Source organism: Coturnix japonica, chromosome 7, assembly GCF_054131305.1.
Source record: "Coturnix japonica strain WE chromosome 7, WE-NBRP24, whole genome shotgun sequence".
Lineage (NCBI taxonomy): Eukaryota > Metazoa > Chordata > Aves > Galliformes > Phasianidae > Coturnix > Coturnix japonica.
This window is the reverse complement of record NC_140669.1, coordinates 33,417,581-33,429,850: the sequence shown is the minus strand read 5'-3', so window position 1 is coordinate 33,429,850 and position 12,270 is coordinate 33,417,581. Positions and strand designations below refer to the sequence as shown.

At 39.8% G+C, this 12,270-nt stretch overlaps 1 protein-coding gene across 44 annotated transcripts in view; it reads left to right on the top strand.

Annotated features, from left to right (window-relative positions):
* Nucleotides 1–12,270, top strand: part of PCNT (pericentrin) — an 83,795-nt gene that overhangs the window by 35,287 nt on the left and 36,238 nt on the right. For 30 of the 44 annotated variants that reach the window (XM_085553762.1, XM_085553761.1, XM_085553755.1 and 27 more), the window contains 7 exons: nt 1,039–1,203; nt 3,856–4,002; nt 5,545–5,696; nt 6,662–6,876; nt 7,334–7,545; nt 8,571–8,733; nt 10,586–10,729. In XM_085553762.1, coding sequence (XP_085409888.1) covers nt 1,039–1,203; nt 3,856–4,002; nt 5,545–5,696; nt 6,662–6,876; nt 7,334–7,545; nt 8,571–8,733; nt 10,586–10,729 — 1,198 coding nt within the window. Of the gene's footprint in view, nt 1–1,038; nt 1,204–3,855; nt 4,003–5,544; nt 5,697–6,661; nt 6,877–7,333; nt 7,546–8,570; nt 8,734–9,355; nt 9,491–10,585; nt 10,730–12,270 lie in introns of those variants that run through there. The other 14 variants (XM_085553763.1, XM_085553756.1, XM_085553754.1 and 11 more) reach the window with 4 other exon arrangements.

Here is a 12,270-nt window from a genome sequence, read left to right as displayed (position 1 = left end):
ATTCTCTTTTGGAAGAAAAGTCTGCCTGGGAAATAAGTTTTGTTATTAAGTGGGAAATACTTTTCATTATTAATGTTTTAGGCTCTCAATCCTAGAAGCAGGATTTCTCTCTATTCTTAGAGTAACTCTTAGAGACTGTAGTAGGAGAGATGTGCAAGGGGCCTTCTCTGATATTTTTGGTGGATTTCCTTGTTTGAAGTGCAGTTACTCATGAGATAATACCATTAGACAGCCAGCTAATGATTAATCCTATTACAAATATGGAGAAATCCTGTCTTAATAAGAGATGCTCTTTTTGTGTTTCTTTCCCTCCTTTTTTTTTTTTCTTTTTTTTTTTTTTTTCCTCCTCATTTTCATTCCTTGTTTTTTCTTCTTAGAATTACACAATAGCTTGTGTTGGAGGGACCTTAAAAACCCATCCAGTCCCAACCCCTGCTGTGGACAGGGACATCTCCCACCACAGGGAGGTAGATGCCCAGAGACCCATTTAGCTTTTTTTGAACTCTGCCAGGGATGGGATACCCACAGCTGCTCTGGGTAGCTTGTGCCAGGATGCCACCATCCTCTGAGTAAAGGATTTCTTCCTAACATCTAATTTAGATCTATTTGCTTTTAGTTTTAGACGTCACCCCTTGTTCTATCCCTACACTCCCTGACAGAGTCCTTCTCCAGCTTTGTAGTTTTCATTCAAGTACTGGAAGGCCAAAATAAGATCCCTTTGATTTTTATTTATTTATTTATTTTCCTTTCCCCTTAGTCATATATCTGTTGGAAATCAAACAAGTAGGGAGTAATGTTAGTCTTACTTGGCAGTCTTGTGAATATAGGAACTGTTTGGTATCTAATTTCTTCTCATTGCTTCTTACATATTTTTATAAATTTGCTTTTTCATAGTCAGTGTGAATATGGGTAGCAGTTCTGTATGTCCCTCTGACAACTTATGGTGAAAATTCTCCTATTGTTTTTAGTTCAGTTTTTTTTCTTCTACCTAATTATAACACTGTGGTTAAAACATTTTATATTACTTCCTTTCTGCAGATGTATGCTTCTGCATCAGCCTCTGAAGTTGAAACTGTGAGGACAGCTCTTCTGTCCCAGTTTGAGGCAGTAAAAATGAAGCAGCAGATTCAGTTCCAGGAAGAGATTGAGCTGCTTAAGTGTCAGTCAGAAATACTCCTTGAACAGCAAATTGCACAACTGAAGGTAGGTAGAGTTTAATTAAAATGAACTTAAAAGTATGTACTAGTGGCTTATTTTTCTGAAAATGAAGAATTGTGTGAGTTTCTTTGATTTTTTTCTGCTAAGCAGAAACTGATTAAAGATCTGATGGAAATCTGGTACTTATAGTTATTCGGAGTTCCTTTGTATAATCTGACATGCCTTTAGTGGATACACTGCATTTGAGAAGAATGGGCAGACTGCTTCAGTGACTTTGACAAACAGCTGTTCTGGTTAAAGGAATCCTCACACTGCTTTGAGCCTGTTCATTTCTTTCTTGCTAATAACTAGGCACTCTGCTGTTTGAGTCTGGAATCATGGATGGGCATGGCTCTTCTGCCTTGCTCTGTCTTGTTGATTCCAGGTGAAATTTGTATTGTTCTTTCCAAATGCCAGTGTTGCTTTTTGGTCTTGCCTGTGATGACAGTCCTCATGGTGTCATCAAGCAGTATACAGTCATCAGCTTAGGAGGTGATGATGAAAAACTTACTCTTCTCAGCATCTTCCACAAAGGAGTCGAGGCAGTATAAATGACTACTTGTGTTTTGCTTCATGCTCTGAAGTCTTATTTTATCCCTTGATGAAAAATCTGTTTTCTTCACTTAACCAAACAACATGGGAAGCATCTTTCACCCTGGAATGTATTGGTCTTCATAGATCAACTTGCATGTGATTGAGTGTACCCTCAACAAGTTTGCTGATGACAGCAGGCTAAGCAGTGCAGTTGATACAGCGAAAGAGAGGGATGCCATCCAGGAAGACCTTGATAAACTCACAAGTGGACATGTACATATAATGAGGTTCAGCAAAGCAAAGTGCAAGGCTTTGCACTTGGGTTGAGGTAATCCCAGATTTGTATAAAAACTGGGAGGACTCCTTGAGAGTAGTCCTGCTTGGAAGGATTTAGGGATTCTGGATCTAGATCAGTTTAATTTGTCATTTGAAAAAGTGAATATGAGCAAGCAGTGTGTGCTTGCAGCCTGGAAGGCCAATGATATCCTGAGTTCCATCAAAAGAGGGGTGGCCAGCAGGGCAAGGGAGGTGATTATCCCCCTTGTGAGTCCCCAGGGGTGCTGCATCTAAGTCTGGAGCCCTCAGAGGAAAGACGTGGAGCTTTTTGAAGAGGTTCAGAAGAGGGCCACGAAGATGATCAGAAGGGTGGAGCACTTCTTCTATGAAGAAAGGGTGAGGGAACTGGGCTTGTTCAGCCTGCAGAAGAGAAGACTGTGGGCAGACCTGATTGTGGCCTTCCGGTATTTCAAGGGAGTTTAGAAGCATGAGGGAAGTGAACTTTACACATGGGTAGACAGTGACACAATCAGGAGAATGGCTTTAAACTAAAGGAGGGGGGATTTATATTAGAAGTTCATTACTGAGAGAGTGGTGAGGTGCTGGACAATGTCACAGTTTTATTTCTAAATCTATGTCCATGACAGGGGGACAACAGGCTGACAAGCCTACTGGCCTGAAAAGGGAACAAAAGGGAAAAGGAAAAACAAAAATCAGTGGCAACAATCTGAGGAGAAAAACAAACTTAATTTATTAATTATAGTAGTGAAAATACAAGTTAATCGGTGTTGAAGCTAATAAATTGAATACATGAGAGAATTTCTGAAAACCAAAGTTCTTATTCTGATCTGCCAGGGAGCAAAGAGATGGTCTTGTGACTTACAAACAGTTTTATTTTTCCCTCTCCCTGGGAGACAGAAAAGAAATATAGCAAAGTCTTCTGAGAATCGTCGTTCGTTCACTTCTTCTGAGACTGGAGCTGCATGATGCTGTGATGTGGAATACTGATAACAGACCACAGAATCATGACTAACAGTTCACCCACAGAGGTTGTGGATGCCTCCATCCCTTCAGACATTTAAGGCCAGGTTGGATGGGAGCCTGGGCAATCTGATTTACTACTTGATCTAGCAGCTGGCAGCCCTGTCTGTGGCAGGGGATTTGGAACTTGATAATCCCTGAGGTCCCTTCCAGCATAAGCCATTCTGTGATTCTATGATGCTATGTTGTTGGGTTTTTTTAATACAGTAGGCACTACTTCTCATTCCCAGTAATGAGTGTCCCAGGGTTCCTTTTAGCCTCTTGATGATGGAATCCTAGGGCCTTATTTCGCCTCCCTTATTTGCTGGTGCAGCAGTGGGACACGTATAGAGCAGACATGTTTCTCTGAGGTAAATGAGGTCCAATTTAATATCTATTAGGTGATTTAGCCATTTTCAGTTTGTTCTTATAAATCACTTCCTGTGTGGAAGTCTGTGTTATCCATATTGCTTACTTGCAGTTGCCTCTGTCCATCTGTTTTCTGTTTCTTTTAATGGTCTGTATAGTTTGAAATTACAAGGATCTTAGCAAGCACATTAAGGAAACTCATTTAACTATTTGACTATTTTTAAAACATAGTTTTGGCATGGCTTTGTTGATCAGGGGTGTAAACTGTGTAAGTTAAACTGAGAAAAACTGAGCATAGTTAAAAGAAAAAAGAAACAGGTAAGTATGTTTGTGAAGGGAGGTGCTGTTTATCTCTTCTTTCATTGTGTAATTCAAACTATATGTAACTTACAGGGAGATATTTTTGTTTTTTTCTCTTCCCTCTCTTTCTGTAATTCAGATTATATGTTACTTTTGCAGGATGAATTTGAAGCTGAAAAAACAGCATTAATACGTAACCAGGAGCAGATGTTAATTCAGGAAAGGGAGAAGGCAGAAGCTGCTTGCCTAAAGGAGAAGGAGACCTTATCAGCACAGCTACAGGAAAATGCAGCAAGAATTATCCAGGTGTGTGGAAAATATTTTGAACTTAGATTTCAGCTGTCCTTTTGCAAATGTATTTTAATGCAGTGCTTTCATCTGTCTCAAGGTATATATACAAGGACTGTTTGTGTAATTCTGGTGCTTGCTAGTTTTCAAGGTGCAGTGTATAATGGACTCTTCGTATGATGGTTTCCTGGCTTGAGTGCCACAACTGCTACAGGGAAATTAAATCTGGAAAGTTGCTTGAAAACTGCCCTATTTTAAGAGATGGTTGAGTGTTTTCCATGTACTGATGCTATCTGTACTTATGGCATTGTTTTTCCTATCTTTTGACAGACCAACAGACCTATAATTTGGGTGTATGTAGGATCGGTTAATGGGAAACATGGCTCCAGAAGTGGCAAAGACAATATTGGGAGCTATTGGTAATAGGGAAACGGTTGGACTGGATAATCTTTTAGGTCTTTTCCAACCTTGGTGATACTATGATTCTATGATTTGTTTGCTAAACAAAACAAAATTGTATGCCTCCTGTAAAGCAAGTCTCTTGGCTGTAATTTAGATTACCCAGAGATCTTAAGATATGGAGGACGAGCATGGAAAATTGTTTGTCTTAATTAGGGAACTTGTAAGATTTGAATAATCAAAAATAATAGCTTTGGGTTCTAAAAGTAGAAGATATTAATATTTTTTGTTTCCACTTGCATTTCAGAAGGCTCTGATCAACATGTAAATTTGGTATATTGGAATGTTTTATTAAGCTTTTATGGCTAGTAGGAAAACTGGGAAGTGGTAGGAGTAACATTATGATTTTCACCTGAAAGGCATGTGTTCCTGTTTTCCTGCTGTTAGTGCAGGATTTCATGAGAGGTTTAAAGAAAAACAAAAAACAAACAAACAAACCCCCACAAAACTGTCAGGGGAGTGGAATGGTTATCTATCATTACAGTCTTTTCCTAAATATGTATCTTGACTAATTTGTTGGCTTGCTTTTGAGACAAAGTTTGTAACATAATGGTACTGGTTTTGGCAGCATAATTTGAGAGTCAAGGATAGATGGGTGTATTTGTGTTGATAATTAATTACTCTTTTAATGAAATAAAGGTGCAGCATGAAGAGAAGTGTAAGGAGAAAAGGCGTTTTCTAGGAAAGTCTTTTTCATACACAGCTTGTAAAGGAAAGAAGAGAAGTGCCTGAGAATAATCCTAGTCTGTCAGGCTGCTATTCAAGTCTGTGTGCTAGTGCCATAATCTGTGCCTTGGTCACGGCTTTGCATTTTTAAGGTGTGAACAACAGAAGTAAACTGTAGTATGACAAACTGTTTTTTAAGCTTTTGCATCGCTTCTGTATGCTGAGTCTGAGTGCAAATGAGACAGCTGATGTATGTCTGTATGGAGAATGGAAAGAAAAAATCCAGTTTTAGTCTTTCTGCTGTCCTTTATTTCTAGTGCTTTTGGAAGCAAGTTTGCATCGCAGAGGTGATAAGTATGTGAATATACAGAAACTAACAGTGGGTAAGAGTGAATTTCATAGTGCAAAGTGATCATCTTTGTCTATTTTCCACAGCTGGAGAAGAAAGTAGAATCTTTAAATTGTGAAATACAGGAGACCAACTGTGAACTGGAGACACTCATAGAGCGACGAGACAGAGAGAACCAAGAAGGAGGGAATTTGGTAGCCATGTTGAGATCTGATATTGAGCAGTCCAAAGCTGAAAGGTTTGTCCATCTTGTGTTATGTACTGCTTAGTGGTTGTCATTTATTTATTCTCATTATTGTATAATAAAAAAATTAAGCCAGCTCAAAATAACAGAGTAAGATGCTAGTATTGGCTTTGCTAATCTATCTGACATGGAGAGCGTGTTGTGGTTTCTTGTTTTTCTGCCTCCCTCACCCCACATACCTTTCTAGTCTAATGGAGAATTTAGGGTTTTGGTTTCACCAATCCTGGCAAAAGCTAGGGAATCTTTCTTTATCCTAGGAACTTTTCAGTGCAATCTAGATCAGTTTGTTGTTTGAATATGTGGATCAGAGAAAGGCTGACACGTTGAATAATTTTCCAGAAGAACTCCTTTTCCATGTTTGTTTTAAACAAATAAACAAAGAACTGGCTTACTGTTTAGTTCTGCTGTGCCAGGGCATAGTGAATCTTCCATCCCATTGTTTGGCTTCCTGTAGGATACTAAAGTATGACAGACTACTTGTTCTTGGATGTTCTATGCCTGACTTGGATATTTCTGCTATTTGTTCAAACTTCCATGAGCAGCTGTAGCTGAAATTGTTCAGTATCACATGACTCAGAAGTAGTATCAATGTTTTCTTCACATTAAGACATCTCCATATGTTTAACTTTTTGTCTACTCTGCCTGGACACCGCTATTTATTTTGATGTTACAGGTACTATAATAACAAATGTGTTCTCCCCTGCTGGTGCTTCCATAAATACAGAGAAAACAGAATTAATTTTGCTGAGCCTGCGTCTGTGTATTGTTTTTTTTGTTATTTTCTTTGTTTTTGAGTTTTTGTTGGGTTTTTGTTTGTTTTTTGTGAAATATCTGAATCTTCTTTACTGACAGTTGTTAAACAATGGCAAGATTTCTGTTTTAGACTGTCAGGTTTTCAGTACGTTTGAAGGCTCTAAGCTCACTCAAGCTTTGCAATGTTTCCTGTGGTTCTGTTCTAGGAAGAAAATGCAGGACTCATACCAGTGTCTTTTGAAATGGCTTATGGAGCTGGTGAAGGCCACAATTGCTGTTGAAGATCTCATCTGTAGCAAGATTGGTCTTTGCCTTGATAGCAGTATGGCTTCTTCAGATTCTATGGAAAGTCACATTATAATGGAAGAATTAGGATTCATGCAGACATTCAAAGCTAAAGAAAAGAATCACATAGAAAAAGGTGAGTGCAAGTTTACATAACTGCAAACAGTCATTTGGTATCCTTGAATAATGGTTTTTCATTTGATATTACATGGGGGAAGCTCTGAATCTCCTGTTGCAGTGTTTTTATGTTTCCAAGTTTTTCCACACTTAAGGTAGTATACCAGTGTATCTTAACTTCTAGTAGTAAAAATACTAACCTGTGGCTTGATAAGGCTGGGTGGGAAGTAGACCAGGAAAGTTGAGCTTGATGGATACAGAACTTCAGTTCCTCATGTACAAGCATATTTCCAAAAGTTTTGCATTGCAAAAGACTGTATTGATATGTAAACATCAAATAACACAGCATTAACAAGTTTTTCACCTTGTAATATATCTTCAGGACTAAGCAGTGTTGCTGTCTGATGTCAGTTGTTATCTGAGTGACCAATTCTGTGTCATTTTTCTGTGCATTTAAGTAGTTTGCTTGTTTTCAGTAGATGAACTGCTTGATGAAACTCTCACAGAACACAGCCAGCTGTCTCCAGTGTCTGAAGAGCAGTATGAGTTGAGCCAATACTTATGTGAAAGTGTTTTTGCAAAGCCTGAGATGGCGTATGAAAATGAAGAAATGATACTGAAAATTTGTCATCGCTTGCGCACTACGGTGGAAAGACTTCTGGAACTGGTTACAGAATCAACTAAACAAGTAAGATAACATCTCCATCTGTATAGAAGCATAATTACCCTATAAATGTGAACTCTGACTTGAGGCTTGTATATGTTAGCACCCTGTAGGACTGGCTACCATGAGGAAAAATATGCTGTATCTTCAGTCAAATAATAAGTAATGCAAGGCATGTGCATCTCCTGCTTCTTGCAGTAGATAATTTGTCTTTTATTTGAATAATTCTTATAACTGAGGCTTAACAGTTGTTTGTTGGTTTTTTTTTTCCCTTTCACAACAAATCCTGTGTGAAGGAAGTAAGTCAGTTACCTTAAGAAAATTTAAACTAGAATTTTAGGTGTGCTTGCTAACTTCTGGAGAACAAAATTAAGTATGATAAAAACTCTCATAAATAAGAAAAATGACATCAGTTCTTCAACATTAATAAACAAATTAAAGAAAATTCTGTCCCATGTGAAAATCTGTTAGGAATACGTAGAGCAAAGTATCATAGAATCATTAAGGTTGGAAAAGACCTGTAAGATCTAGTCCAACCGTCCACCTACCACCAGTGTTGTCCACATAGCACCACGTCTACACATTTCTTGAACACCTCCAGAGATGGTGACTCAACCACCTCACTGAGCAGCCTGCTCTTTTGCCTGACCACTTTTTCAGAGTTGTTGTTCTTCCTGATACCCAACCTGAACCTTCTGTGCTGCAGCTTTAGTCACCTCACCACAAACTCCTTTCAGTTGCAAAGGGCAATAAGGTCTCTCCTGAGACTCCTCCAGATTGAACAATCCCAGTTCCCTAAGGCACTCCTCGTATGATTTGTGTTTGTCTCATCACCCTTCTCTGACTATGCTCCAGGGCCTCAGTGTCTTCTTGTCTAAAATGTCTTGGGCAAAGAAAGGCTGATACTACCAAGAAACTTCAAAACCTGGACCATAATTTTTGATAACACATATGCACTAAGAGAAGGATCTGGATTTAAGTACCTGTAGTTATTTATACAATGTATCTCCATCCACAATCTAATCCTAAGGAAAACTGTTTATTTTTAGCTGGAAAAAACACATGAAATCCATGCACAATTTGAAGAAGAATTCACCCGTCGAAATCAGGAGACTGCCCAAGTGGTTAGTCAGCATCAAGAACTAATGGAGTGCCTCACTGAGGAAAGCGAGGCCAAGAATCAGCTAGCACTAGAGCTTCATAAAGCAGAGGGTAAGAAAAAAATGAAAAAAAATTCAGCTTATAACTGATTCTTTCAAGTATCTGTGGTATCTTTTTGTGCTTTTTGTTGTTCTTGATTTGCCTGTCTGTAATACTTTTTTTTTTTTTACATTTCAAATAATTCAGTTACTTGAAGCATGGGTCATTTCTTGCAAATCTAGTACTTAATCCTTAATCCTCTGAATCAGAATTACATTTCCCTGGGACAGGTGTGATAGTACTATAATTACACCACTGTCTGTGTGTAAAAAGCACAATGATTTTAAAAACAGAAATTTGCATGTCTGCATGTCTAAACGTTGGAGCTTGGATTATTGAAAAGAAAATAATCCCATTATAAACCAGCCCACATGTCTGATCCTGGAAGGGTTCATCATGAATTAAAGCAATACTTGAGAGTAGTACAGGCATAAAGAGATTCTAAAAGAAGCAGGAAGGCTGAGGTTGTTGATCTCAGTGTTATCATAGACAGCATATCATCATTGGAGGTATACTGATTTGGCCTGTATTCTTTACGTGTTTGCAAGGGAACCTTTGGCTTCCATGTTCTGGGATTTAAGTCCTTCAGGTTGAGCTTCTTTCCCTAATCTTGGTATCCGCTTTCTCTTCATAGAATCATAGAATGGCCTGGGTTGAAAAGGACCATAATGGACATCTAGTTTCAACTCTCTGCTATGTGCAGAGTCACCAGCCACCAGACCAGGCTGCCCAGAGCCACATCCAGCCTGGCCTTGAATGCCTCCAGGGATGGGGCATCAATTTGGGCAACCTGTTCCAGTGTGTCACCACCCTCTGTGTGAAAAACTTCCTTTTAATACCTAAACTAAACCGCCCCCATTTTAGTTTAAAACGATTCCCCCTTGTCCTATCACTATCTACCCTCATAAACAGCCATTCCCCTTCCTGTTTATATGCTCTTTTCAAATATTGGAAGGCCACAATGAGGTCTCTGGGAGCCTTCTCTTTTCCAAGTTAAACAAGCCCAGTTACCTCAACCTCTCCTCATAGGAGAGGTGTTCCAGCCTTCTGATCATCTTAGTGGCCTCCTCTGGACCCACTCCAAGAGCTCCACATCCTCCCTGTGCTGGGGGTCCCAGGCCTGGACAATCACCTCCCTCTCCCTGCTGGTCAACCCTTTTTTAATGCAGCCCAGCACACAGTTGGCCTTCTGGGCTGCAAGCGCACACTGCTGGCTCATGTCCAGCTTCTCCCTACCAGAATGCCCAAGTCCTCTGCAGGGCTGCTCTCAAAGGGTTCTTTGCCCAGTCTGTATAAACACCTGTGATTGCCCTGGCCCAAGTGCAACACCTTGCACTTGGCCTTGTTGAGCCTCATTAGGTTCACGTGGGCCCACTTCTCCAACCTGTCCAGGTCCCTCTGGATGGCTTCTGTTCTTTCCAGTGTATTGACTGCATCGCTCAGCTCATCACACCATCACAGAAGGCCGCTGGATTGGTCAGGAACAATCTGAATATAGTACTTGCTCTTACTTTATGGAAAAAATCTGTTTCTTTTATCCTCTGAGCCCAGCAGAGGATGTGTTAGGCTGTCCCATGTTCTGAGGTTATTACAAACCATCAAGGTTTAACAAGCCCCGTATACGTTCCACTTCTTTTGAGGCAATCTTTTGACATGGTAGCCTCCTAAAACATATTGGAAAACATAACTTTGTTCCTCAGAATGCTTCAAAAAAGTAGCTACAGTATAAGTTTAAGTAACCTTGAAATTCCTCCTTTTTCTATGATTTTATTGTTTGCATTAAACTGCTTGTGTTTTTAGGTTATATTTTTGCAATAGATGAGTTTGTCTGCTGCTCTGTATTCATTCTTACTTGGCATTTTAGGCATTATTGAAGGCTATGTTGCAGAAAAAGCTGCACTGGAGGAAGCCTTGAATCTGAAAGAAGAATCTGAGCGTCGCCTTGTTGTGGAGCTGGAGAGTATGCGTGAGCGCTTTCAGGAACTAACCCAGGAGCAGGCAATTCTTGGTGAGGAGTGGGTACGACAACAGTAGTGAAAAAAAGAGAATTGCAGTGCATCGTGTCTGGAGACTGTGTTTCTATAAGGCAGCACTCTTTGGTTTGGTGGCTTAGTGACCAGCTCCATCTAGTATGGAATTCGGCAGGGTCTTCCTGTGAAAAAAAGAAAAAACAAACCACAGAGCAGCTTTTTATTTTTTTCCTTCTGAGAAGACAGTACTGTTGACGAGGAGTACTGCCGTAGTCTTCTATTTTGTAGCATAAATGTTAAGTCATGGCCTGAACCAGTGATTGAGCACCTGGTGGGAAAGCAAGGCCAACCAAGGGGCTCTCAAGTGTATGCAGTGCAGCACAGCTGAATGACTGGAAGGGCTGGAGCCAGGATCCACCCATTCCCAGACCTCATTTAAGTGTTGGCAGTGGAGGCAAGGGTATCTTTCTGGAGATCCCTGTATACCTGAGGCCTTCTGATGGTAAGCAGCTTTCTTCCTTCATTTCTGTGTCCACGGCTGCACATTTGGGCTTGTCCTCATTTGCTGCAGCCAAAGACTTCACTGCCTTAGTATTATCACTGTGCTTTTCTATCACATTGTAGCATTACGTAGTTAGAAATGGAAAGCATCTGAGGGAGGGGAAAAAAAGCTTTCTGGACTTGGTCCTAAGCAATTGGCTCCAGGTGGCCCTGCTCAAGGCAGGGTGTTGGGCTAGATGTTCTTCACACATCCTTTCTAGCTACAACCATTCTGCAATGAATTTACAATATCAAGTCAGAAGAGAGATGACTTGCAGATTCAAGGCTTTTGGCTTCGCTCCTTTCAGGGTGATGTTAGCCTGGTGATGGCAGAAGAAATAACATTCTAGGAAGATTATTTGAGTTATTAAAACAGAAAGCTATACTGATGATACTAACAGTATGAAAGTAAGTAACTTTTGCTCTGTTCTTTGGCTTTATCCTGTCTAAACATGATACACATTGTCAGTACTGGATACTGGAAAAATTGGAGTGATCAAGCTTATGTAGGTAAGTTTCTGTAAGAAAGAGCATGCTTTGAAAAACTGAATGAGAAGCTTGCCTCGCCACAGTGTCTCCAACAAAGGTATCTTCCACATTTCTGTAGAGGGGTGACTCACCAAAGAGCCAGTGAGAACCACCAGAATGCCAAATCAATGTAGTCTACGTAACCTAACTCCTCCTGTCCTTGCTCCATCACTGCCTCAACCCCAAGGGGTATGTGATAGGACTCCAGCTAGCTACAGAGAATTTACATAGGGAACTGGAGTTGAATAAAGGTGAAATCTTCAACATACTGGATGGACTCTAATAACAGTCATTCTAATAACAGTTATAACTCAGTAGTTGATGGTGTTCTGTTTTACAAATTAGGAATACACATTTTTACAGTGACAGCAGTGATTTAACAACAATATGAGGAATCTTAGTGTAATATATATACAGTAATTTTTTTATTCCTAGAGGAAAATTCAAATACGTTGTGTGAATTGCATTGTGCAGGAACTCAAGACTAGATTATGCTGTTTCTTAGTCACCT